At 43.2% G+C, this 27,289-nt stretch overlaps 1 protein-coding gene across 1 annotated transcript; it reads left to right on the forward strand.

Moving 5' to 3' along the window:
- Positions 1-233: 233 nt before the first annotated feature.
- LOC106560387 (desmoglein-2.1) lies at positions 234-27,289 on the forward strand. The gene is given in 15 exon segments (XM_045687747.2): positions 234-391; positions 3,440-3,571; positions 5,690-5,848; positions 6,110-6,251; positions 6,611-6,774; positions 8,774-8,908; positions 9,190-9,375; positions 9,577-9,679; positions 9,682-9,973; positions 10,126-10,268; positions 17,546-17,767; positions 18,467-18,706; positions 20,783-20,913; positions 21,068-21,385; positions 22,018-27,289. Coding segments are annotated over 15 exon segments (3,633 nt in total). The 5' UTR covers positions 234-340; the 3' UTR covers positions 23,233-27,289.

Here is a 27,289-nt window from a genome sequence, read left to right on the forward strand (position 1 = left end):
AAGAATAAAGACATTCTTTCACATACACACACACAGAGAGAGAGAGGAGAGAGAGAGAGAGAGAGAGAGGAGAGAGAGAGAGAGAGAGAGAGAGAGGAGAGAGAGAGAGAGAGAGAGAGAGAGAGAGAGAGAGATCTCCTTACTCCAGGTGAGGGTGTGGATGTGGTGTCACCAGCCAACCAAAGAAGAGAGAGGAGGCACCGCCTCAATTTACAGTACATCAACAGTGCACTGAAAGAAGTCTCTCACCCACGTCCACTATTATAACGTCGAGGACTCGCTTGTGGATATAGCTCGGATTCTAGCTCAGGTGTTTGGATTTTGGGACATTCTTCCGGTCATGAATCGGGTTTCTTTGCCCGCCGCTGCTCTTTTGCTACTTACATTCACGGTGAGTTATCTTATTTGACGTTGCCGGCGTTGTTTTTGGATTATACATTTTTTTTGTGTTGGGGAAGCTAAATTACTTGGAAAATATAGTTTACCCGCTACCAATTACGTCACACTGGAAGAAGTTAAGCTAAACTAAAGCTACCCTTAAGAACAATATAGTCTAAAGTTACTTTGAAAAAGTAGCCTAGTTCACGAGATCCAAACTACTATGTGAAAAATTATCATATCTAAATTTGAAATGTCATATAATACAAATTGCATGAACAGATCCCTATGTAGTTAGATGTTAACATAATCTGTAATTTATCATATTAAACACAAAAACGATGTTTCAAGTGAGAATTAGGCTATAGGCAGGTCTGATGGTGAAAAATAAATTCACCGATGTTATTTTATTCTTTGTAAAACAAATAGTGTGTAACGTTAGTTCGTTTCAGTAGTTAGCTAAATTACACGGTACATACCAAAAAGTACTTAACTCGACCTACTGAAAACACTACCAAGATTTGAATTTAGTTAATCTAACACTACTACTGCAAAAATGTCATTTAATTACTACCCAACACTGTCAATTTTCCACTTTTCTTGTTGGTATTCGTTTTTTGGTCGTTCCGACATGGGCGTTCTGACACATAAACCGCACAGATATGTTTGGCTGTAGTACGCTAACAAATAAGGCTAACATAACACATTTTTCCTATCGTTCTTTTTTTACATCCGTTATTAGACAGTGGCAACGCGGAACATGGTATTTTGCCTGCTAATGCCTGTAATGCAGTGAAGAAAACGATATGACAACAATAACGTCTAATGTAACTGGCCCCTCTAACAGTACAACTGGCCCCAGCTTGGCCCCCCAGTTGAAATGGTCTAGAACCGCCACTGGCCGTTATTAAAAATACAAAAAGGAGTTGTGTAATAAACACTTTTATAAATTGTATAAAAGGTGACAGCCTACCGGTCAAATATGCGCGAGACAAGTGCACACAACTCATTGGCTATCAAAGGGATTATGACGTCCACAAGCGAACCCATTCTTTCTGTAGGTCTATACAATTATTATTTTGCTGAGGTTACAAAATAAAGATGTGTCACTTTTCTAACGAATATTGACAGTAGGCGTATAATCTTTAGGCCACACATTTCAGGTGGTTAGGCATATAACCCAGTCAATCAAGAGCCCATAACCTTTACTCGGGGGTCACATAGGACTGACATGTTACTTAGTTATAACCCTCAGGTCGAGCCAGAACCACCATAAAAAGGAGAAAATCTCAAAAGTTTAGTGTTTTGTTATTTGCATATACACAGGTGTCATGGTAACATTGCTCTCACTCGTGACAGTGAGAAATAATCCCTTTCATTTTGAGAGCACTGCTTGAAAGGAGTTTTGAAATATGAATAAGTCCTCCTACAATACATTTTCAAAATGGCATCCACAGAACAGTTTCCACCAAAATTGGCTATAGGCCTATCATAAGAATACCTGAAAACAAATAAATGCTTTTTGGTCTGAATTTAAGGTTATGGTTTGGCACAAGGTCAGCAGTGTGGTTAATGTTAGGGTTAAGGTTGGGTTTAAAATCAAATTTAAAAAAATAAATTGTAGAAATAAGTAGGGGTTTATGACTTTGACTGTGGTAACTAGTTGCAACCTTGCAGAACCGTCCCACTGGGCACAAAGTCAATTAAACGTCTTTTCCACTACGGTTCAACGTAATTTCATTGAAATGACGTGGAAACGATGTTGATTCAACCAGTGTGTGCCCAGTGGGTTTTGGGTGTGTTTCATGGCTGCGGATCACAACTGAGAGATATAGCGGAACTAGCCTAACCTTGTACATGATAGAAAATAGTATTTCTACAGCATTCACTCAAATGGTCTTTAAAAGGCATGAATTTGACTTAATGTCGTTGTTACCAGTTATCACAAACACAAAGTCAAAATGTGCTAGGCCTGCCTAAAGTAAAAATTCATGAAAACAACAATTTACTCTGTGGTTAATATTAGGGTTATGGTTAAGTTTAAAATCAGATTTTAAGAAGATCAATTGTAGAAATACGCAGGGTTTAGCCATAATTATGACTTTATGGCTGTGGTAACTAGTGACAACAGTTTCATGTTGACGATGATCTGGCTGTCAAAGCTTGTTGGTCATTCCATCCACAGGGCTATTTGTCAAACATGTTATACATCCCAAATCGCACCCTATTACCTATTTAGTGCACTACTTTTGACCAGGGCCTACAGGACTCACGTAGGGCTCTGGTCAAAAGTAGTGCACTATATAGGGAATAGGATGCCATTTGGCATTTGTTTTTTGCCAGTCCTGATACATCTTTTGTTCTCACGTGCCCACCCACTATTATATACAGGTTCATACTCCTCCTTGTGAGCTACAATAACTATTCTTTACTTAGGAGTGGTTGGCTGGGTGGGTCTGCAGTAGGCTTGGCACGGTCTCACTGCTTTCACAGTTATGCCTCAGTACTTAAGTTGGTTTAGGATGTTCACTGTATCATAACAGGTTTAAGTTCTGGTTTAGGTTCATTACAAGTCACAGTAAACTCATGGAACCTGAGTGTTTGAATGACAGATCAAAGAGTAACTCACTACAGGAGAGGGACATACAACAATGGCTCTTCCTATACCAGGACCCCAAACTAAAATGGGAGATAAAATAGTTGACTACCAGGTAAAAAAATATGCCAGGCACCTGTCCCAGTCCATGGACTGGAAATTGAGATACGCTGATCTAGAGAAGCATAATACAAGTAATACTCTCTCTCTTTATCTTTTTTTCTCTCTCCAAAACATGGCACAATCAAGCACAATCACTCACCATAAAGTATAATTCTGCCAGGTATTTACCATTTGTTAGACCTGTCTGAATTATGAGAACTTGAGAAGGAGGAGCAATCAGTTAATATGTTCTGGACACATTGATAGTGGATGGGGTGGGTGAGATGATTGGGGTTTCTGCTAATGCTATGTCACTGTTATCCATGAAAGTAACCATTGATGTATTTTGTTTTGTGAAAGCAGGTTTTAGTGTCTGTGGCTGTGGTGGAGGCACGTCATTCCGCTGGGCTAAGGAGACACAAGAGGGAATGGATCATCCCTCCCCAGAAACTAGAAGAAAATGTAGACTACACCAAGAAAGAGTTTATCGCCAAGGTAATGCCACATGGCGGAGGTGCAATTGGTCGCTAGCAGAGCCATATATTTAGAGAGTTAAGTCAACTTTTAGAATGTAGAATATTGTTCTAATTCTAGATATTCAGTTACATAGCATTGTTTAGACTTTCCTGACATAATGTTAATGGAGAGCTAACATGGTATAGTACCAGTCAAAAGTTTGAACATACCTATCAGCATACCACCCTGCATCCCACTGCTGGCTTGCTCCTGAAGATAAGCAGGGTTGGACCTAGTCAGTCCCTAGATGGGAGACCAGATGCTGCTGGAATTGGTGTTGGAGGGCCAGTAGGAAGCACTCTTTCCTCTGGTCTAAAAAAAAATATCCCAATTCCCAGGGCAGTGATTGGGGTCATTGCCCTGTGTAGGGATGCTGTCTTGCGGATGGGATGTTAAACGTGTGTCCTGACCTTCTGTGGTCACTAAAGATCCCATGGCACTTATTGTAAGAGTAGGTGTGTTAACCCTGGTGTCTTGGCTAAATTCCTATTCTGGCCCATAATACCATCATGGCCACCTAATCATCCCCAGCTTCCAATTGGCTCATTCATCTCCTGTAACTATTCCCCAGGTCATTGCTGTAAATGAGAATGTGTTCTCAGTCAACTTACCTGCTTAAATAAAAAAAACAACTTATTCAAGGGATTCTCTTTATTTTTTTACAATTTTCTACATTGTAGAATAATAGTGAAGACATCAACACTGAAATAACACATATTGAATCATGTAGTAACCAAAAAAGTGTTAAACAAATCTAAATGTATTTAATATTATAGATTCTTCAAAGTAGCCACCCTTTGCCTTGATGACAGCGTTGCACTCTTGGCATTCTCTCAACCAGCTTCATGAGGTAGTCACCTGGAATGCATTTCAATTAACAGGTGTGCCTTGTTAATAAAAGTTAATTTGTGGAATTTCTTTCCTTCTTAATCCGTTTGACCCAATCAGTTGTGTTGTGACAAGGTAGGGGTGGTATACAGAAGATAGCCCAACTTGGTAAAAGACCAAGTCCATATTATGGCAAGAACAGCTCAAATAAGCAAAGAGAAACAACAGTCCATCATTACTTTATGACATGAAGGTCAGCCAATCCGGAAAATGTCAAGAACTTTGAAAGTTTCTTCAAGTGCAGTCGGAAAAACCATCAAGCACTATGATGAAACTGGCTTTCATGAGGACCGCCACAGGAAAGAAAGACCCAGAGTAACCTCCGGAGAGGATAAGTTCATTAGAGTAACCAGACTCAGAAATTGGAAATTGCAGCCCAAATAAATGCTTCACAAAGTTCAAGTAACAGACATATCGCAACATCAACTGTTCAGAGGAGACTGCGTGAATCAGGCCTTCATGGTCGAATTGCTGCAAAGAAACAACTAGAAAACGACACCAATAAGAAGTGACTTGCTTTGGCCAAGAAACACGAGCAATGGACATTAGACCGGTGGAAATCTGTCCTTTGGTCTGATGAGTCCAAATTTGAGATTTTTGGTTCCTACCGCCGTGTCTTTGTGAGACGCAGAGTAGGTGAACGGATGATCTCCACATGTGTGGTTCCCACCATGAAGCATGGAGGAGGAGGTGTGCTGGTCTGGGGGTCCTCTGCTGGTGACACTGTCAGGGATTTATTTAGAATTCAAGGCACACTGAACCAGCATGGCTACCACAGCATTCTGCAGCGATACGCCATCCCATCTGGTTTGCGCTTAGTGGGGCTATCATTTGTTTTTCAACAGGACAATGACCCAACACACCTCCAGGCTGTGTAAGGGATATTTGACCAAGAAGGAGAGTGATGTTTGTTTAACACTTTTTTGGTTACTACATGATTCCATGTGTTATTTCATAGTTTTGATGTCTTCACTATTATTCTACAATGTAGAAAATAGTAAAAATAAAGAAAAACCCTTGAAAGAGTAGGTGTGTCCAAACTTTTGACTGGTACTGTAAATGCATTATAATGCGGAAACCACATTGGTCCAACTCTCTAAATATGTGTCTCTTGTCTCTAGCAATGTTAATATTGCTGTCATGTTTGTTGTATTTTGTGTTTGTGTCGACTCACTCCTCTATCTGTCTATCTGTGTGCCTGTGTTTCAGATCCGGTCAGATTCAGATGATGGGACTGGTAATGTGCAGTACTCTCTAACTGGGGTGGGAGCTTCTAAATACCCCTTCAACCTGTTCATAGTGAACCCTGACACCGGCTTTGTACGCATCACTGGTATCCTGGACCGGGAGACTATCGCCATGTACAATGTGAGTATCACCTACAGCAGAGCCAAATAACTGAAGATATAGCACAGGTGTATTAGTACTGCCGCAATGTATGATGTCCTTTGGTTTATAGATAGATAGATAGATAGATAGATAGATAGATAGATAGATAGATAGATAGATAGATAGATAGATAGATAGATAGATAGATAGATAGATAGATAGATAGATAGATAGATAGATAGATAGATAGATAGATAGATAGATAGATATGATGATGATGATGTTTTTTTTTCTCTTCAGTTGTCAGGTACCGCTAAGTTCACTGATGGCAGTGAAGCAGAAAAGAACATTGATTTGAGGGTCCAAGTTGTGGATCAAAATGATAACCCTCCTATTTTCGGTGATATTTACCCAGGAGAGGTGTACGAGCTCAGCCCAGAAGGCAAGTGTTTGGCAATAAATCAAGAACTTCCCCTAGAAAAGTGGGTTGCTCTGTTTAAGAGTGTCTGCTAAATGATTCAAATGTAAAATGTAAAATGTTTACAACTTCCCCAAGAAAATGGGAATGTGCCAATGCAATCCCATCGTGTTTTCCAGCTAATGACAGCATAATCTCTCATGGACAGACAACGTAACTAATAATCGAGTAGCTGGTGCAAGATTTTCATTCTGGGTTGCCAAGTTTAATGATAGCATGACAACATCCCATGAATGTTTTTTAAATGTCCCGGGGCAATGTTATTTGATGAACATTAATAGAGATATTAGTGTTGATGACAGTTTTTTTTTCTGTGTCTGTAGGCACGCTCATCATGAAGTTGTTTGCGACAGACGCTGACGAACCAGGGAATGAGAACTCTCAGATTTCCTACAGCATAATTAAACAGGAGCCTCCAGGAGAGAGCATGTTCTACATCACCAAAGAAGGAGAACTGAGAGTAAAACGGGCCACACTGGACAGAGAGGTACATACAGCATAGTCACCCATCTTTATTTATTTATTTTTTCTTTCTATTTATTTTGTCTTTATTTTTACCCCTTTTTCATGATATCCAATTGGTAGTTACAGTCTTGTCCCTTTACTGCAACTCCCATACGGACTAGGGAGAGGCGAAGGTCGAGAGCCGTGCGTCCTCCAAAACATAACCCCGCCAAGCCGCACTGCTTCTTGACACACTGCTCACTTAACCCGGAAGCCAGCCGCACTAATGTGTCATAGGAAACACCGCACCCTTGGCGACCGTGTCAGCGTACATGCGCTCGGCCTGACACAGAAGTCGCTAGAGCGCGATGGGACATGGACTTCCCGGCCGCATGCACGCTGTTTTTAGTAGACAGATTGTTATTAAACACTCCGTTTTTTTATATATACTGCTCAAAAAAAATAAAGAGAACACTAAAATAACACATCCTAGATCTGAATGAATGAAATAATCTTATTAAATACTTTTTTCTTTACATAGTTGAATGTGCTGACAACAAAATCACACAAAAAATAATCAATGGAAATACAATTTATCAACCTATGGAGGTCTGGATTTGGAGTCCCACTCAAAATTAAAGTGGAAAACCACACTACAGGCTGATCCAACTTTGATGTAATGTCCTTAAAACAAGTCAAAATGAGGCTCAGTAGTGTGTGGGGCCTGTATGACCTCCCTACAACGCCTGGGCATGCTCCTGATGAGGTGGCGGATGGTCTCCTGAGGGATCTCCTCCCAGACCTGGACTAAAGCATCCGCCAACTCCTGGACAGTCTGTGGTGCAACGTGGCGTTGGTGGATGGAGCGAGACACGATGTCCCAGATGTGCTCAATTGGATTCAGGTCTGGGGAACGGGCGGGCCAGTCCATGGCATTAATGCCTTCCTCTTGCAGGAACTGCTGACACACTCCAGCCACATGAGGTCTAGCATTGTCTTGCATTAGGAGGAACCCAGGGCCAACCGCACCAGCATATGGTCTCACAAGAGGTCTGAGGATCTCATCTCGGTACCTAATGGCAGTCAGGCTACCTGTGGCGAGCACATGGAGGGCTGTGCGGCCCCCCAAAGAAATGCCACCCCACACCATGACTGACCCACCGCCAAACCGGTCATGCTGGAGGATGTTGCAGGCAGCAGAACGTTCTCCACGCCGTCTCCAGACTCTGTCACGTCTGTCACGTGCTCAGTGTGAACCTGCTTTCATCTGTGAAGAGCACAGGGCGCCAGTAGCAAATTTGCCAATCTTGGTGTTCTCTGGCAAATGCCAAACGTCCTGCACGGTGTTGGGCTGTAAGCACAACCCCCACTTGTGGATGTCGGGCCCTCATACCACCTTCATGGAGTCTGTTTCTGACCGTTTGAGCAGACACCTGCACATTTGTGGCCTGCTGGAGGTCATTTTGCAGGGCTCTGGCAGTGCCCCTCCTGCTCCTCCTTGCACAAAGGCGGAGGTAGCGGTCCTGCTGCTGGGTTGTTGCCCTCCTACGGCCTCCTCCAAGTCTCCTGATGTACTGGCCTGTCTCCTGGTAGCGCCTCCATGCTCTGGACACTACGCTGGCAGACACAGCAAACCTTGCCACAGCTCGCATTGATGTGCCATCCTGGATGAGCTGCACTACCTGAGCCACTTGTGTGTGTTGTAGACTCCGCCTCATGCTAGCACTAGAGTGAAAGCACCGCCAGCATTCAAAAGTGACCAAAACATCAGCCAGGAAGCATAGGAACTGAGAAGTGGTCTGTGGCCACCACCTGCAGAACCACTCCTTTATTGGGGGTGTCTTGCTAATTGCCTATAATTTCCACCTGTTGTCTATTCCATTTGCACAACAGCATGTGAAATGTATTGTCAATCAGTGTTGCTTCCTAAGTGGACAGTTTGATTTCACAGAAGTGTGATTGACTTGGAGTTACATTGTGTTGTTTAAGTGTTCCCTTTATTTTTTTGAGCAGTGTATATTTTATTATCTTTTGTTTTCTAGGTGCAGGACTGGTACATGCTGACAGTGAAAGGTACAGATCTGAACGGTAGACCAGAGGGCAACACCGGCACCGGAACCTTTAGAGTCAACATCAAGGATGTGAACGACAACCCTCCCACTCTGGAGAAAGATGTGGTATGTAGAACATTACTCCTCCAGCCTGATCCTAGATCTGTATAATATAATTATTTCATTGTCTCACGTCAGATGATGACTCCATATCCACTGTTCATGGCAATGCATTGCTTTGGAATGGCGCCATCTGTCGGAAGACAATGTTAACTAGTTATGCTAGTTAGAGGTGTTGACTAGCACATACACAGATCTGGGACCAGGTTAATATTACTCCCCCTCTGTATAGTATTAGGACACTAGAGGCTGATGCAGTGTCTGATACTCTTTGTGTGGTTCTGCAGTATGAGGGCAGTATTGAGGAGAACACAGTGAACGTGGAGGTGATGCGGTTCAAAGCGGAGGACATGGACTTGGAGTACACTCCTAACTGGGCGACTCAGTTTGAAATCGTCAAGGGCAACGAGGCTGGCTACTTCAGTATTGAGACAGACCCCAAGACCAACGAGGGAGTTCTGATGCTCAAGAAGGTACAGCGTGAGCTCTATCACACTGCACAGTCATACATTCACAGATATACTGTATACACACACACACACGCAGATACACACACACGCAGATGCATTCACACACTTACACACACATTTTCTCCTTTCTTTTTCTGCTGAAATGAAAGACAAGTACCAGATCCATTTGTTTACATGTGCCTTTTTGTTTCTTCCATCCATTAGTCTGTAGACTATGAAGACGTCAAATACCTTGAGCTGGGAATAGCCGTAGCTAACCAGGCTCCACCCTATAATGGTGGAGGAGGAGGAGGAGGAGGAGGAGGAGGAGGGGAGGAGGTGGAGGAGGAGGTGGAGGTGGAGGAGGAGGTGGAGGAGGAGGTGGAGGAGGAGGTGGAGGAGGATTTGGAGGATCGTGGTTTGGTGGTGGAGGTTCTACAGGGAAACTTATGAAGACCTACCCAGTGAAGATCGCTGTGAAGAACCAGCCAGAGGGGCCACGGTTTGACCCCAAGGTCAAGGCTATCCCCATCTCAGAGGGAGGAGACTTCAAGATGAACAAGGTGATCGGCTCCTACCATGCCATCGACGGAGACACACTAAAGCCTGCACAGAACGTCAGGTCTGTAGTGGCTCACACACACACACACTTACACAGCACACATTTGGCAATACCTAGTCTGATCTGTTGAGCTCAAATACACAAACCCCATCCGATATGCATAAGTTCATATACCAAAACATTTTCCACTATCCCTGTTTTTCCTGATGTAGGTATGCTAAGGGCTCTGACCCAGACAACTGGTTGACCGTTGATGAGTTGACTGGGGATATTAAACTCAATAAGATGCCTGACAGAGAGTCCAAGTTCCTGGTCAACGGGACATACTACGCCAAAGTTCTCTGCATGACCCAAGGTAAGCTAGTTCAGCCTCTTGGCAGTTAGCTTCTTAGCCTTGACACACAACACCCTACAGTATATTGAATGTCAATGTGCCAAGGGAAGGATCTGAACCTGGGTCTCCCATGGGAGAAACCAAAATCTTAACAGTTAGCGCAATATGAAATTCCATCTTTGCCCATAGGATTACACTGATTTTGAAGCTGCACAGAGGGCTACCTCATCACATCTGCTACCTTTGTATAGGACATATGGTACATAACATGAATAACTCAAGTTGAACTAGTTAGTCTATAGCCTTCTGTAGCATTTCTGAATGAAATGACATGATCTCTTATTACAACCTATTCTACATAGCACAAGATTATATAACATTAGTCTATATAACCCCTGAGCCTGAATCCTAACTTGTAACACTCCTTATAGCCTTGTATTATGCTCATACTCCGTAATCCATACATCAAGGCTGACCGGATGTAGCCTGTTCCCAGATCTGTTTGTGCTCTTGTAAACGCCATTGCTGTCCTTGTCAAGCTAAACATTTCATGTCATGTTTGGCATGACAATGAGTGACAAGGAGGTGACATGATAGCACAAACAGACTGGCACTAGATCTGATGTGCAGTAAAGGGGCCTGATTCACAAAACCTTCTTAAGAAGACATTTCTTCTTAACTGTCATTTTTTCCTTAATTATAGACTTGTGAAGAAAGTTAAGCAAAGTGGCTATTCCTCAATAAAGTTATTGGAAATGTTCTTAATTTTTTTCCTATGTTTCTTCCTAAGAAAAACGTTAAGAAGAAATGGGAATCTTGAAAATAATGTTTTAGGATTTCTTCTTGGAAATGTACTTAACTTCAGGACAGCTAAACCCTTGTCTTGAGACGAATGGATACTTTTGTAACCATGAATGTTTTCTTACGCCACAGACACAGTTGGCTACGGGATATTTAAATACAGCAAGAAAACAAATTAAACACGCATTATCTAGCTAAGTAGTAATTAGCAATATATTACAATATTCTAGAAGTGTTAAATATTTTAATGTTAAATGACGAGACAGAGGAATTGATGCGAGTAACCAGTCTTGTTCAGGACATTGCAATACATCCAGGTATCTGAAGCATAATGGTAAAAACACTGAAGTTGCAGTAATTAACATTTACAGATGGCATCACTGTGCCATCTTACACCCATAACATCTTCCCTTTTTTAAAATAGGACAGGAGCTGTCAATTCACTAACAAAACAATCGTAGTAATAATTTCCAACATGAACATTTTAGTTTTTTTTTCAGGTATCAACTTCACACATTTTGATAGTCTCTTCACTTTTCCCAATTTTTTTATATCTCTGTCTGTCAACAATCCCTAATGGGAAACCTACAGATTAAGTATTTTTGGTGGCTGGGACAGACGCCCGCAGCGTGAAAAGAAAGGGGGCGTCTGCGAGGACTGCGTGTTCCCGCACAGGCGTGTCACCTGACTGTCTAAGGGGAGTATTGATGGGCGAGAGAGCGGCCAACCTGTGATCCCCTAGCTCTTCGCCCAGTGCCTCAGGCCCCATGTGACTTGCTGGGGTTCCGTCCTTTGACCATCAGGATTCTGAGTAGGTGCTGGCTCAGCAATCCGAAGGTCAACCCTGTTACTATGGTACAGTGATCCATTCACTTCGACCACGTAGGAGTATTGGTGCAACTTTCTGTACACAGGATTCAAGTCTACAGAGGCCCGTCTGGTCCCCTGGTAGTGGCTTCATCCGCACTGTTTCACCCACCCTGAGCTCAGGTAAGTCTTTTGCTGATTTGTCGTAGATGGACTTGGAGACCTGTCTTCTGTGACGTAGCTTCAGTGGCACGTCTGTCACCACACAGGAGAGTGTTGGCTACTCCAGGAGAGTGTTGGCTACTGGCAGAGGCGCTGGGCCGGGCTGCTGTCCATGCCTTCTGTTGGGGTATTGCGCCACTGCAGGATTGCTTTCCAGGCATCCTTGCCCTCTCGCAGAGCTTTTTTGCAGAGGTTATTTGCGATTTTGACCGCCGACTCCGCCTTCCCATTAGCTTTTGGGTGTCGTGGCGATGACGTGATGTGCTCGAATTCCCATTCTGCTGCAAATTTTCAGAACTCAAATCCGGAGAATTGGGGTCCATTATCTGAAACCTGGCTGGCCATAGCTGGCAAACTGAGCCTTGCAGCATTTGATCGTTGTCTCTGTTGAGAGGTCGGGGAGGAGGTCAATCTCCCAGAAGTCTGAGTAATGATCGACTACCAGCAGAAAGTCTTTGCCACTGTGCTGGAAGAGATCTAGACTTACTATCTGCCAGGGGCACATTGGTCACTCGTGGGACATCATCGTCTCTCTCTGTTGCTCAATGGCATATTCATTGCAGACTGCATTTATTGACATAGTCTTTGATTTCACTCTGCATTCCTGGCCAATACAGTGTGTTACATGCTTGTCTGTAACAGGCCTCACCTCCAATGTGACTTGAGTGCACGCGCGCCAACATCTGAGGGCGCAGAGACCGGGGAATAACTCTCTGACCCTTGAATATTACTACTTTCCAAGACAGCCTTCACTTTCTCAGGATCTGCCTTCAATCCGGTGGAGGCCAAGATGTGCCCATGAAAGCGGACCTCTGGCACTTTAAACTAAAGCTTTTTTATGCTTAGCCTTAGCTTGACCTGTCTGCATCTGTCCATCAGGGCCAGCAGCTTGGCGTCATGGTCACGTTCTGCCTCCTCATCACTGTCCCCACAGCCCACTATGAGGATGTAATCCGCTATGGGTTCCACACCACTGAGCCACCAACAGCTCGTGCTGTTTCCGCTGATACACCTCTGGTGCCACGGAGACCCCAAACGGGAGGTTCAACCACCTCTTCCTGCCCCAGGGTGTCCAAAAGGTGGTCATGTAGCTGCTGGGCTCGTCGAGCTTGCACTGCAGGAAGGCATCTCTGGCGTCCACGAGCGTGAAGACTCTGGCCTTTGGGAGCTTGTAAAGAACATCCTCCAACGTGGGAATAATGTAATGTGAACGTCGCAGAGCCCGGTTGAGGTGTTTAGGATCAATGCATATCCGTAGCTTGTCTAGTTTCTTGATGATAACCATATTACTTATCCAGTCTTTAGGCTCAGTGACAGATGTGATGTGGCCATCTGCTTCATATATTTCAAGCTGAGCCTTCATAGCTGCTTTCATGGCCACTGGTACACTGCGGGGTGCACACTGGACAGGCTGGATTGCTGTGTCCAACTCAAAGTGGACTTCACCGGGAACTGACTCGACCAGTGAGTTGAAGACATCATGGTATTTGCTTAGGAGTGTCTCCTTGCTCAGGGGCCCAGCCTGGACTTTGTCTACAATGTTAAGGTCTGCTGGGATGGTGAAGTTAATAAGCTCGAGGCGCTCGCATGTAGAACCTGACAGTAATGGCTGTTGACTAGCCTCAACTATTTCAAACTCAAGGGTGTGTTTCTGGCCACGTAAAACACACTATGTCACAAACAGGCCTAAAGAGTTCATGAATTGGCCTGAATACAGTTGCAGCTTGGTGCTACTCTGTGTGAGTTTGTCTCTGGGCGTGAGCCTCCTTTTGTCTTTAAGGCTCATAACTTAACATGTGGCTCCCAAATCTAGCTGGCATTGCTGTGGTTTATTATTAAGTAGTAGAGTGACAAACCACTTTTTTCCTTTTGCCCTAACTCGCTAGCATATACATCCTCAGTGCTGTTGTTCCCTTCATCTGTGTTTGTTTCAATGGAGTTCACTTTACCCTCCTTTCTCTTGCTTTTCATGCAGACCCTTGTGATGTGATTAGCTGTACCACGGGATTTGCATATTTTCCCATAGGCTGGGCAGTGTTCTTTTTTCCCGTCCATGAGAAATGTTTTGGGGTTGTCTACTGCAGAGCTGGCTGTAGTATTAGCATTAGCTGTGGCAAAGGGGAATTTCTTTACTAGCTGCCTGAATGTAGCATTGACATTGTCCATATGTTGCCTTTCTAGCTCCGTGGACCTTATCCGTATATCAGTAAGCTCTGCTGCACGGCATGTTTCCACTGCCAAGACCAGCGTCAGGTCACGTTCTCTCAGCAAATGTCTGCGCGTGCCCTCATAAGCTATACCAAGCACTATCTTATCTCTGATCAGTTCATCTCTTAAAGCACCATATTCACATGTAGATGCCTTTTCCCTTAGGCTGGTGACAAAGCTGTCAATGGACTCCCCGTCCTCCTGTTTGCAACAACCGAAAATATAACGCTCGCAGATAACGTTCTTTGCTGGCTTAAAGTAATGTTCAAGAGCATCAAGAATAGCTGTTGCGTTACCTTGCCGAGCTGCTGTTAGGTTCAGGTTGTGTTTGTATATGTGTCGGCATTCAGTTCCTATTATAGTCCTCAAAGTGGCAGCCACTACATCATCGTCCTTTTCCAGAAGTCCCGTGGCTAGTGCATCGTCCTCCCATTGTCCTCTAAACGTATCCCAGTTCGTGCTCCAATCTCCGCTGAGCTTCACAACGGCGTGAGGGGGAATGTTCGCTGCCATGTCTAACCGGTGCTAACAACACTTAAGCTAACTACTAACTAGAAAACTCACTCTAGCTAAGGTCAATTCCGTTAACATTTTACTCAAGGAAGCATTTTTTTGTAAACCAGAACAGTTCACTCTAATTTGCGGAGATCATGGTTAGTTATCCGATTCTCTGACACCATGTTTGGATGTTAAATGACGAGACAGAGGCATTGATGCGAGTAACCAGTCTTGTAAAGTACATTGCAATACATCCGGGTATCTCAAGCACACCGGTAAAAACACTGAAGTTGCCGTAATTAACATTTACCAACAGATGCCATAACTGTGCCATCTTACACCCATAACATTAAATAGCTAGCGCTATCTCGTCATTTTACAAAGAAGAACTTCGCTAACGTTAACATCGTTAGCTATGTTGGCTATAATGTCGTTACGCGTTAGCTAGCTAACGGAGCTACCTAATTTAACGGTCGCGCAGTCCCTCTACCACCGTCTCCTATCATGGACGACACCTTCTCCTCCAGCTGTTCCATGTGAATGGTCTCTCAGCTCCCTTCTTCTTTGCAGCCGATTTGATGTCGGACCACTTATTTTTTACGCCGTCACTGTCCCTTGCCATACCCCCGACGGCGGCGACAGACTCGGCCATTCTCACACATCCTCTCTTTTTGGTCTCTGCATTGACCCCGCAGTTATCAAGTCTCCCCAACAGCAACCTTTTCCTGGCTGCTATTTCCTCCACCATCACTTCAAGCTATTGTTTGCTGAAGTTTTTATTGCTCTTTCCTTAGTTATCCATTTTTGGTTTTGATATAGCTAGTCTGATGGCTATAATGACCAATGTGTGAAAAACAACAAAATAACCAAAACATATCATCCCTGTCACATAGGCTTATTTATTGGTTTCAAGCACGTCACTAATGTCAATGCCACATAAGATTATATTTACGAAGTTCTTAGAAAATATATTTACGAAGTTCCTATGAAAACTATGAATTCCTAATGTAACAGTACCACCGCTAACTAACTAGCCATTTCATATCGGTTACACTAAGAACATTTTGAGGAATTGCATTTACAAACTATCTTATGAACTTCTTATTTTTGCCTTAAGAAACTTCTTACGTTTTTTCGTAAGTAATGTTTTGTGAATCCGGCTCCTGTAGTCAAGGATTTGATTAATACATCTATATAATAGGTTTATCTTGTGATATGTTTCACACTAATCATAATTGTGGTATGTCTGGGCTGTGGAACAAACTGGAGCAGTACTGCTTTACATACACCAGCAGAGGGAGCAGACCAGCCTCACAAGCAGATGAACTGTAGTACTCTGTTTCCACCAACAGGAGGTAGCACCAATGATTTATATACATCATGGGGTAGCACCAAAGATTTGTATAACTAAACCAAGATAGACCCCAGCCTGTCATTTCAAATGGGAACAAATGAATCATAGTGGCCAGAACAAGCAAGAAGGTGGGCAGAGTCAAGCACAAGCTAGCGAGATCGTATTTGCACGTTCTAGCATGTATTTCCATTAGGGAACACCTACTCTGAGAAGTGGGCTGAGTGAGTGGTAACGCCAATCGGATGCTTCACTTTACATCAGGTGACATATCTGTCTCATTGTTCTATCTGTGAAAGCGCCCTACAAGCAGGGTTGTTGTAGTACTCTTTAACCCAGCAGAGTGGGCTAAAGCGCCGTCACTTAACAGGAGTACACAGCTTTCACTCATAACAAATAACAATGTGCATGACAACTATCAAAATCAGAAATGGGTTGCCTCCCCTAACAATCTTCTTCCCTATTCCTTTGTGACAACAACTGATGGTAAAAAAAAGGGCTTTATAAATCCAAAAACACTCCTTACCCCAGGACACTTCAACAGGTGACTATCCAGGGAAATAAAGAAAAAGGAGCCGTCTGTTTCTGCATAGATCTGATAGATTTATTAACGGGACAAACAAACAGGCTGACGTTTCAGCGTAGTTCACCTTCATCAGAGCCTTGAGTAGGAAAAGGTGGGAGGCACCTATTTAACCTCACAGGGGAGTGTCACACTTGCCATGTTTTTCAAACAATAATTTAGAGCTGTCAATAATATCAACTAGACATGGGCTATTTAACCAACTATAATAAGCCTTCTTGATTCCTTCCTACATATACAGTGCATTCCACTTGAATAATAACAAAGGAAAGAGAAATAAACAAAAACATATTTACAAAAGAAGAGAAAGAGCTGACCCTTTCGCTCGACGGCGTCTTAGCAGTCCGTCCAAAATGCCTCTCTCGGTAGCAATTTCCTCGCGATATTGCCTCATCTGGTGGAAAGAGAAACTTTCTCAATTCCCCAGAATTTCAAAGTGGAGGCTGAGCCATGGTTAGCACTCGCTTAGTGCCTACAACCTTTTCCTACTCAAGGCTCTGATGAAGGCGAACTACGCTGAAACGTCAGCCTGTTAGTTTGTCCCGTTAATAAATCCATCAGATCTATGCAGAAACAGAGTGCTCCTTTTTCTGTATTCTCCCTGATAGTCACCTGTTCAAGTGTCCTGGGGTAAGGAATGTTTTGGGATTTACTTGTCGAGCACATGATTCCGTTTGTTCAAGCTGGGCTGAAGTGCTTTTGGGTACACTTCCTTTCTATGTCTTTATAAATACATTTGATTGATTGATTGATTGATTGATTAACTGACTGACTGATTGATTGATTGATTGATTGATTGATTGATTGTCACACTCTTTTCCTGTTCAGACATGCCCTCTAAGACAGCCACGGGTACGGTAGCCATCCAGGTGGAGGACTTGAACGACCACTGCCCCACTCTTACTAGTAACGTCCAGACCATGTGTATGACAGCCGATGCTATTACCGTGACTGCAGTGGACAAGGATGCGTTTCCCAACGGAGCCCCCTTCACCTTCACCATCATCCCAGAGGGAACAGAGGGAGTGTGGGTGGTCGAGCACCTAAACGGTGAGGGGCCTGGAGAATGGAGTTCCTACTGAGGGAATAAGATGATGATAGCACACAATAAAACCATTAGGGTTATTTAGTCTAGTAACCAAGAAGAGCTACACTGAGTGGTAGCATAGCCAAGCATATCACATCACATATACTGTATTCTATACTATTCTACTGTATCTTAGTCACTTAATAACGTTTACATATCTTGCATTACTCATCTCATATGTTTTAACTGTATTCTATACTATTCTACGGTATCTAAATGACTTAATGTTTACATATTTGGCATTACTCATCTCATGTATATACTGTTTTCTATACAATTCTACTGTATCTTAGACTGTTCCGCTCTGACATTGCTCGTCCATATGTATATAGTCTTAATTCATTCCTACTTAGATTAGTGTGTATTGGGTATATGTTGTGTAATTTGTTAGATATCACTTGTTAGATATTACTGCACTGTCGGAGCTAGAAGCACAAGCATTTCACTATACCCGCAATAACATCTGCTAATCACATGTATGTGACCAATACAATTTGATTTGATTTGATTTGACAGACATACCTATTTCCTTAGTCATAGAGATGATGAAGGAAAGTGATACCGTCCATGTTGTGGTCCCAATCCCCAGACAGATGTAGTATATCTATCTGACAACCTGTCTCATGTCTGACTGTGTTTGTGTCTAACCTCTGACCCTACAGACACCTCGACCATCCTGAGGTCCCAAAAGGATTTGTGGCCGGGCTCCTATGCAGTTGCCATGGAGATCCGCGACCAGCAGGGGCACGCGTGTCCTGACCCGCAGAAGCTAAAGGTAGATGTCTGCACGTGTGCGGACAAAGGGAAGGCGTGCGCGACGCGAGGAGCTAAGGGCTCTACCGGGGCTGTGCTAGGGCCTGCAGCAATTGGACTGCTCTTCCTGGGTCTGCTGACGCTACTGCGTGAGTATGATGTCATCATCTAGAAGAAAAAAAAGGAAGAACGCATTCAGGGATTTGCAGTGAAACAAGGGAAATGTATTCCATATTTTCAGGACAAATCTTTTGACCAACTGGATTCATCAATGTCTACAATAGTGGGAAAATCAAAGTCATCATTGTGACATAGAGCTAGAGTTAGTCATCGAGGGGATGGGGATTGCCTGAGCTAGGCGCAGATTCACTGATCTTGATCATATAATGAGAAGATATTTCTGATGCAAGGGGATTTGTATTGTAGATCAGTAATTCTGCTTAGAGCCCTGCTCAGTCAGGCCGATCCTCTTAAATATTCTGGTACCATAGAGATAGATAGATGACTCATCTTTATATCTGTGCCATTTATAGCGTCTGTGACAGCATGGGCTGCGCCATTGAAGCTACAGCCCATAGGAATCCCCACCCAGTTGACTACTTTAAAATGGCCGATGCATGGTGGAAGCCCTCAATGGAAATGTCCATGCTAAAATGGGTCAGATCCATGATGAATCCTCTATCTATCTCTATGGCTGGTACACTAAACTCTTCCCATAGTCCCTCCTCTCTCACACAGCTCTGAACTGATCTGTCTTTAAACAATCCCAGCTTTAGTTGAGGAGACAAGAGAGCCATATCACTAAGTCATCTATTGCGCCATTTTAAGACTGACATTTTAATGCCTAATCAAACATCATTGCCTGAACTTGATTGATATTTATGTCAGAGCAAGTCTGAGTCGACACCTCAAATATACTGATCAAAAATATAAACGCAACATGTAAAGTGTTGGTCCCATGTTTCATGAGCTGAAATACAAGATCCCAGAAATGTTCCATATGCACAAAAAACGATTTATCTCAAATTTTGTGCACAAATTCATTTTCATCCCTTTTTGTGAGCATTTCTCCTTTGCCAAGATAATCCATCCACCTGACAGGTGTGTCATATCAAGAAGCTGATTAAACAGCATGATCATTACAACTTGTGCTGGGGACAATAAAAGGCCACTTAAAATGTGCAGTTTTGTCACACAACACAATGCCACAGGGGGGTTGCTGAGGAGTATTTATGTCTTTAATAAAGCCCTTTTGTGGGGAAAAACTGATTGGCTGGGCCCCGGCTCCCGAATGGGTGGGCCTGGCTCCCAAGTGGGTAGGCCTATGCCCTCCCTGGCCCACCCATGGCTGTGCCCCTTTAACTAAATTATACGGTATAAACAAAAAAAGTAGTTGGTCTCCTGCTACACTTGTAAATACATCAGTATTGTACTGTGAGTGGATTTACATTTACTATATTACATCTAGTCTATGAGACCAGGCTGTGATTACGGCTCATCATGAATAATTATGAGTTAGAAAGTTATAGACTCACAAATATCATACCCCCAACACATGCTAACCTCGCACCATTACAATAACAGGGGAGGTTAGCATTTTTGGGGGGGTATGATATTTATGCCGCTGTAGCTGTCTCACTCATCATTATTCACAATTAATTCAGGATTTTCTGTAATCTTGGTAGCATCCACATTAATAGAGAAGTGTTTAGAAACATGTTCTAGTTTAATTTACTCCAAAATGACACGATACATTATTTACCATTAATTTCTATTGGGCACAAAATAATCTGAAACGCAACCAAAACAAACAGAAAATGCATCCAACAAATGTGTAGAGTTACAAGCTTGTTGTAGTCATTGCGTGCTATGAATATGGGACCACCAAATACATAACATTTTACTACTTTAATACACATAAGTAAATTTGTCCCAATACTTTTGGTCCCATTAAATGGGTGGTCTATGGTCAAAAAGTGCTGTAATTTCTAAACGGTTCACCCGTCAAATCCAAAGTGCTGGAGTACAGAGCCAAAACAACAAAAAATGTATCACTGTCCCAATACTTTTGGATCTCACTGTATAGTCAGCATCAGCCCTACTTTTACTTTCTTGCTTATGCCGTATAATGGCAGGTCATAGCTCTGTCATAGCTCTCGGTTTTTAATTGAAGCTGCTACTCTTATGTATCGTCTAACCCCCCTCTCATGGTCCTGTCTCCACAGTAATCCCTCTCCTGCTGTTGTTCTGTACGTGTGGGGGTGCCGGAGGTCTTCCTGGGGGCTTCACTGAGATGCCCTTTGACGCCAAGGCACAACTCATTTCCTACCACACTGAGGGACAGGGGGAGAACACGGTAAGAAGGGGAAAGAATGGTGTGTGTGCGTGCGGGGTCACAGATAATCTTTTGTGTGAATGATTCCACTATGGTAGTATGATTCTCGTTGGGGTTAATGGTCCAAGATGTCACAGCAATTTTTTTTAACCCTCTGACCCCTGACCTCTTACAGGAAGTACCTCTGCTGAACGCACCAGTTCAGGTCGACACAGGAAGGGTCAAAATGGCCAACGCGGGAACCATTGCAGCAACGACCGGAGGGGCGGGGATAATGATAGGTGGTGGTCAGTTACAGAACTCCTCCTCCACGATGGGCGGTGGTTTCTACCAATCAGACGGCCTTATGGATATTGGATATAAGAATGGAGGAGAGATAATCGGCCATGGGAATGGAGGGGGCTTTTATTCTGAGTATGAGAGCAGAGAGGGAGGAGGAGCCTATGAAGGCATCGCCCTGCCTGATCACTACCTGGAGGAGTACTACTCTCAGGTAAGGAGGCAGAAAATAAATCCAGCCTCTGACTGTCAGGTCAGTAGATTGTGCATCAACATGGAGTAGAGAGCACAAATAGAAATACAGTGTCCATATATGAAAGGTTGTGTGTATATTTAACTGGTAGAATAGACAGGTTGGTTGTTTAGCAACAAAACCGACATATGCGCAATTATGGGGCAAAACAGACGGGGTTGGCTTAGATTGTTGACAATATGTAAACTATATTTAATCTCCAAATGTTTATTGAAGCACTTGATGTCTGTCAAATACATCATTGCAGTTGTTGGTTAGCTAGCTAGCGTATTTTTTGCCATATTAGCATTGACATGAAATCAGTCAAAACACCTCAAAACAAGACATTGTATCAGAAACTAGCTGAAAGTAGTCACTTACGATTCCCCTCATGGCAGTTTCTTGTCATTGTTGGTAGCTATCTGGCCATCCAGAATCACAAAAACTCAAGGACTTCTGCCCCATTGAAGCGGGCACATAATTTCCGTGACCTTGTCAGCTAACCGATCTATATACACTGAATGTATGGTATAATGAATAGTGGCAGGCGATGGAGTTAATTGATGTGTCTGTATTGTAACATATGTCTGTGTGGGTCTGTGTTGTATTTTCAGAAAGCTCACTGTGCAGCTGAAAACCACGTCCAGAAGGACAGTATGTTGGTGTATGACTACGAGGGCCAGGGCTCTCCTGTGGGCTCGGTGGGATGCTGCAGCCTCCTGGAATCTGACAATGACCTCCAGTTCCTCAATGACCTGGGGCCAAAGTTCAAGACCCTGGCCGAGGTGTGCCGCGGAGAGAGGTTCCAAACCGAAGTCTCTGCCCCTCTGCCACCCAGACCCATCATCTCCATGCCAACAGCAGCCAGCAGTGTGACGACCAATGTGGCGTCCAGAGTGGTTTCCGCCGCCCCGGTCCCAGCCCCAGCACCGCCCCCTGCCCCGGCCCAGGTGACACACGTCGAGAGGACTGTGGTGAGGGAGTCAGATCGTTCAGATCGTTTGTCTACTCTGAAGAAGCAGGACATGGTGGGAGGAAGCCAGGGCCAGACCTTGCTACTGCAGCAACAGCCTATGTACTACACCACCATGCAGCCTATGATGCAGCCCGTAGTGCAGCAGATGCACTATGTAGTGGAGCAACAGGTTCCCAACATACAGGGCATGATAATGGTCAACGGGCCTCCGTCAGGCTCGGCCCAGGGCCTGGTGCTGCAGGGGCAACGGGTGGTGACCGGTACCCAGGCTCAGGGCACCCTTGGCAGGGGAGAGGGAGGCCTGATCCATATGGGGAACATGTCTGGTTCTCAGGGTATGATGGTGGTGGATGGGCCGGTGATGCAGGGGGGGCAGATGCTCCAAGGGGGGCAAATGCTGCAGGGGGGGCAAGTTTTCCAGGGGGGGCAAGTTTTTCAGGGGGGGCAAGTTCTTCAGAGTGGTCAGTTGGTACAAGGGGGTCAGGTCCTTCAGGGGGGTCAGGCCTGGCTGCAGCAGAGTAGCTCCCTGCAGCGAGGGGGCTTATCAGGGTCACAGAGCATGCTGGTGATGGAGGGACAGGGGGGTAGCAGCGGAGGTAGTGGGGTGCAGAAAGGCCAGGGAGGGGTGTTAGGGTTCTCCCAGGGGTCCATGCAGAGGAACGGCCTCTCTGGCTCACACAGAGTCCTCTACACCACAGAGCAGAGCTCAGCCGCAGAGTCCAGCGTAGGCTCACAGAGCGGCATTGTAGGATTGAACGGGTCCTCCAGCAAGGTCAGCGTAGGCCCCGTCTCCTCCTCCCGCAAGGCAGTGATAGAGAAGAGAGTTGTGACCAACCAGAGCACCAGTAAATAAGGTCTTGACCAATAATATAATACTATAAACACAAGACACATTAAATGCCACTGAAGCTATTTATTGATGGAAATGTCACCACCTTGGAAGTTTTGATTTCAATTCAGTGGTCAAGATGGGGGTATTTTTTTGTCCCTGAAGAGCATATCACGCTTAGATGTATAGTGGGTTTTAGAATGAGAAAGTGCTAGATTGTTGTTTAAAAAATGTGGCAGTGGGTAAGTGTAAGTGTGTAGGTTCAGAATATTTTATAGATTGTAACCTTGTGTCTGCTTGCACAGCAAATTCTATCAGCTAGGCCTATAAAGCATCCCAACTTAGTTCTACCAGGCAGTGTGTACACGTGTGTTTTCACGTGAGTGCGATTCAGCTTCCATCTGAAATAATGAACTGTTTGATTCCCTCTTGTGTGTACAAACACAATATGGTACCTTTATTTGACTTTCTAAACTTCTGGGGGGACAATGGTAATTCTTCTTTTTAGCTGTTAAGTAAATTATGTGTATTTCTGTCCCCTACTGAAAAAAATCTTGGTCGACCGAAAGTTGTCTCTTCTTTCGACCAATCGATTGGTTAAAACGTGTATTTTTCCATGTATAGACACAACCTATGTGTTTTAATCAAATCAACTATATATGCATTGAGCTTGTCTGACGCTATAAGCACACTGTTTGATGAAATAAGCACGAATGACTCAAGAGGGAACCAGGGATAAAGATTTTTTTTTTAAAGAATTTATCTGTCCCGACCGTCCTCCTGCTCCTACTGGCCTTCGCAGATTCTGACGTTACTGTCCTGAACTTGCCAGGAATAGGCTACACGAGGAGTCAGCAAACTTTCTCATGTGGATTGCAAATTTATTTTACCATTTCTACCGATCTGTGTGCCAGTTATGATTTTCATATGCACATTTTTGTGTAGCAGTTTTCATTTATAATAACATCTTTGTATTTCAAAATCATGTGGATTGCAAATTTATTTTACCATTTCTACCGATCTGTGTGCCAGTTATGATTTTCATATGCACATTTTTGTGTAGCAGTTTTCATTTATAATAACATCTTTGTATTTCAAAATCATTGTCATGTGGTTAGTCAAAATTATCTCCAAATCTAAATGAAAATGATACAAACCTAAAAAGTTACTTCTATTGCCATTGCCAACTATGTAAAAAGAGCCCATAAAGCCAACAAATAAAAACATTGCAGCCTGCAGGTAGAAAATATCCTGATAAAAATAAATATCCTATAAATCACATTGGCTACACATGGCCTGTCTGTAACGAACTTGAAACATTGTATCAACTATTAACTTGGGTCTGGCCTGAAGAACCTTGCCACATTGTATAAAATATTCTGGGCCCTCAAGAGTTTTGCGAGCCAATGAGACACACCTTTAGGCTGTTTGTGCAAGGGATAAAAAGTAATCAGGTAGGCCTATTTTATGATGTTTCCACTGGATCAGAGCATGACATTTTTCCCTTTCACCACTGAGTGTTTATCGAAAGGTAGAGAGCTGGAAAGATTTTTCAAATACATTGATGAACTATTGTCATTCTCAATGGATGTAAAAACAGACTTTGTTTGCTTGCTGTTTGAGGGGAAGAAAAGATTACTTTGAGAAGCTCCACAGTGGTAATGCATTAGGCCGAACAGAAATGCTATCAGATCCCCAAATGGGCATATTTATATGCCTACATGTGCCTGCAGGCCAGGTAGCCTATAGGCCTACTTATATGGGTAATCAGGAATGCGTTCGAACTCAACATTGACAGGAGCACTCCAAACAAAAGACAATGGCTAAATTGACAAAACTCGTAAATGGAATGAAATAAACCAAACTTGTTTCTCACTAGTGTAGCATAGGTTGTGCGCTCTGCAAACAACGTGTCCACTCCGACAATGACAACGGTAAAAGACTGGAATTATATTATATTGAATGCATTAACACACATTACCGTATCCAAAAAAACCTTGTAGATTAGAAATGATAGGAATTAACTGAATGTACTACTACATATGTAATGGGGAATTGATAGACACTAACAATCAGATGCCAACAATTCACACTATGAAGTTATGAAACAATGAATGTTCACAAATTGGCAGGAGAGACCGTGTTCTGGAGAGGGAAGTACATTGTGAAGCCACGTGCCCCTTCTTGGACTGTGCCATCCCCGCGACCTCTGCAATGGATTAGTTCACTGAGATGGCCGCGAATAAGACAGGCATGTCCTGTGCCATAAAAATATATATTCGCTACTGCTCAACTAAAAAAAATCTTGGTTGACCAACAGCCTATCTACCAAACATTCGACCAGTCAAATAATTGGGGTCAACCCTAATTTCTGTTGATTCGCATCAAGGATCAACTTGATTTTGATTAGGGGCACTGTATTGAGTATTGAGCACTTCGTTACAGGCCAAACAAATCTAAAGCTTTTTTGTTTTTCTATTGGCTGTTAGTGTGAGTTTGTCATCCACAGACGTGTGATTGCTGTTATTCTATGTGAATGGCTCCACCCACGTCTCCCTGAGATCTCCCTGAGACAGGCTCTCAACCCCCACCACACGCGCATGAAGGCACACGTACACACACACCTCCTCTTCAGTACGTGGGACTTGTCCATGCACACCAAGACCATGTTAGACTGTACATTTCCATACCAACCCTGACATCTTGTCCAGTCAGTCTGAGATTCTGCACCTTGTTGGCAACTTATACCTGGAACCTGCTAGTCCGGCTGAGCAGGGCTCGGGCTCTGAGCAGGGCTCGGGCTCTGAGCAGGGCTCTGAGCAGGGCTCTGAGCAAGCCTCACATAGGACAGAAGTGGATGAGCTATAGCCAATAGGCAAAGAGATACAACAGAAGTGGCTGAGCTATAACCTATATATTCTACACCCATCTCTGGCATACACATCCATATTTGTTATTTCAGTGATTAGACAGGTTTGTTTAGATATTTTTATTTTTTTGTCTCTGCTGGCCTTGTATTGTATTGTAACTATTTGATGGTTTTGTTTGATCTGAGTCATTAATTGGACGTTCTAAAAGCAGCAAGCATGTTCTCAAAGCTTGAAGCATGAAGAATGTTCTTCCATTTTTCAGTCTTAAGCTCAAAACATGGAAGTCGGAGTTTGTCAACGTAATAATGCTGAGATTGTCAAACAGTTTTTCTCACTTAACTGTTGGGTGCTCATTCTGAAACCAAAGTTTAATAGCTATGCCCCAAAGCTTTTAATTAAATCCAGGTTTGATTGAATCTATACTTGTAGTTGCATCAGTTATAGTACTTGAGGATGGGTCTTAGTATTTTTATGTTGTTTGTGTTTTTGTGTACAAATATTCTCATATTTTTATGTAACTTTTTTATACCTTGTTGTGTTTGTGTATGCACTCAGACTGTTACCTAAACATGGATTCGTCCAATCAGGGTCTATTTTGTTTTTAACAAAAGAGGGGGAAATTATTACCACTTGTCTAGGACTATCTAATAATTCTCAAAGTACCAGGAGAACATTGTATAGTTATTTTATGTTACTTTTTTATTAAATGCACTGGTATGTACTTTGTCAAACGCTGGGTATATCTGAAAACAGTTTTTCTTAGTCGTGTTTGTTCCAGAGAAAGTTTGGCAAAAAGGAGATGACTGAGATAAAGAACTATTGCTGTATTGCACAAGAAGACACAAACTACTGACCTCCTGCACAGTCACTGTCTTTGTGGTCTGTCTGATCTCAGATTTCATCAACCAAATGTCATCAAGCCAATGTTTCATCTCAACTGTATTTAGAGATCAAAGTCCTTTTTGTTATTTAGACTGAAGTTAGGAGTGTCCGATACATTAATTATATACAACACTTTTGAAGCAAGTCGGTTATATGAATAACAATTATAGTACGCTATCCCTTAAAGTTTTGACATGAGTCAGTCCAATCAGGCTTTTATCTACTGAAACGTCTCTGGAACACTCGCTCTTAAGTTATGTTTCTATTTTGGTTTGAAAAAGAGACATTATTTTAAATGTTACAGCTTCAATAAAGCTCCTCTTTTATTA

This window comes from Salmo salar, chromosome 10 (assembly GCF_965601325.2).
Source record: "Salmo salar chromosome 10, fSalSal1, whole genome shotgun sequence".
Classification (NCBI taxonomy): Eukaryota; Metazoa; Chordata; class Actinopteri; order Salmoniformes; family Salmonidae; genus Salmo; species Salmo salar.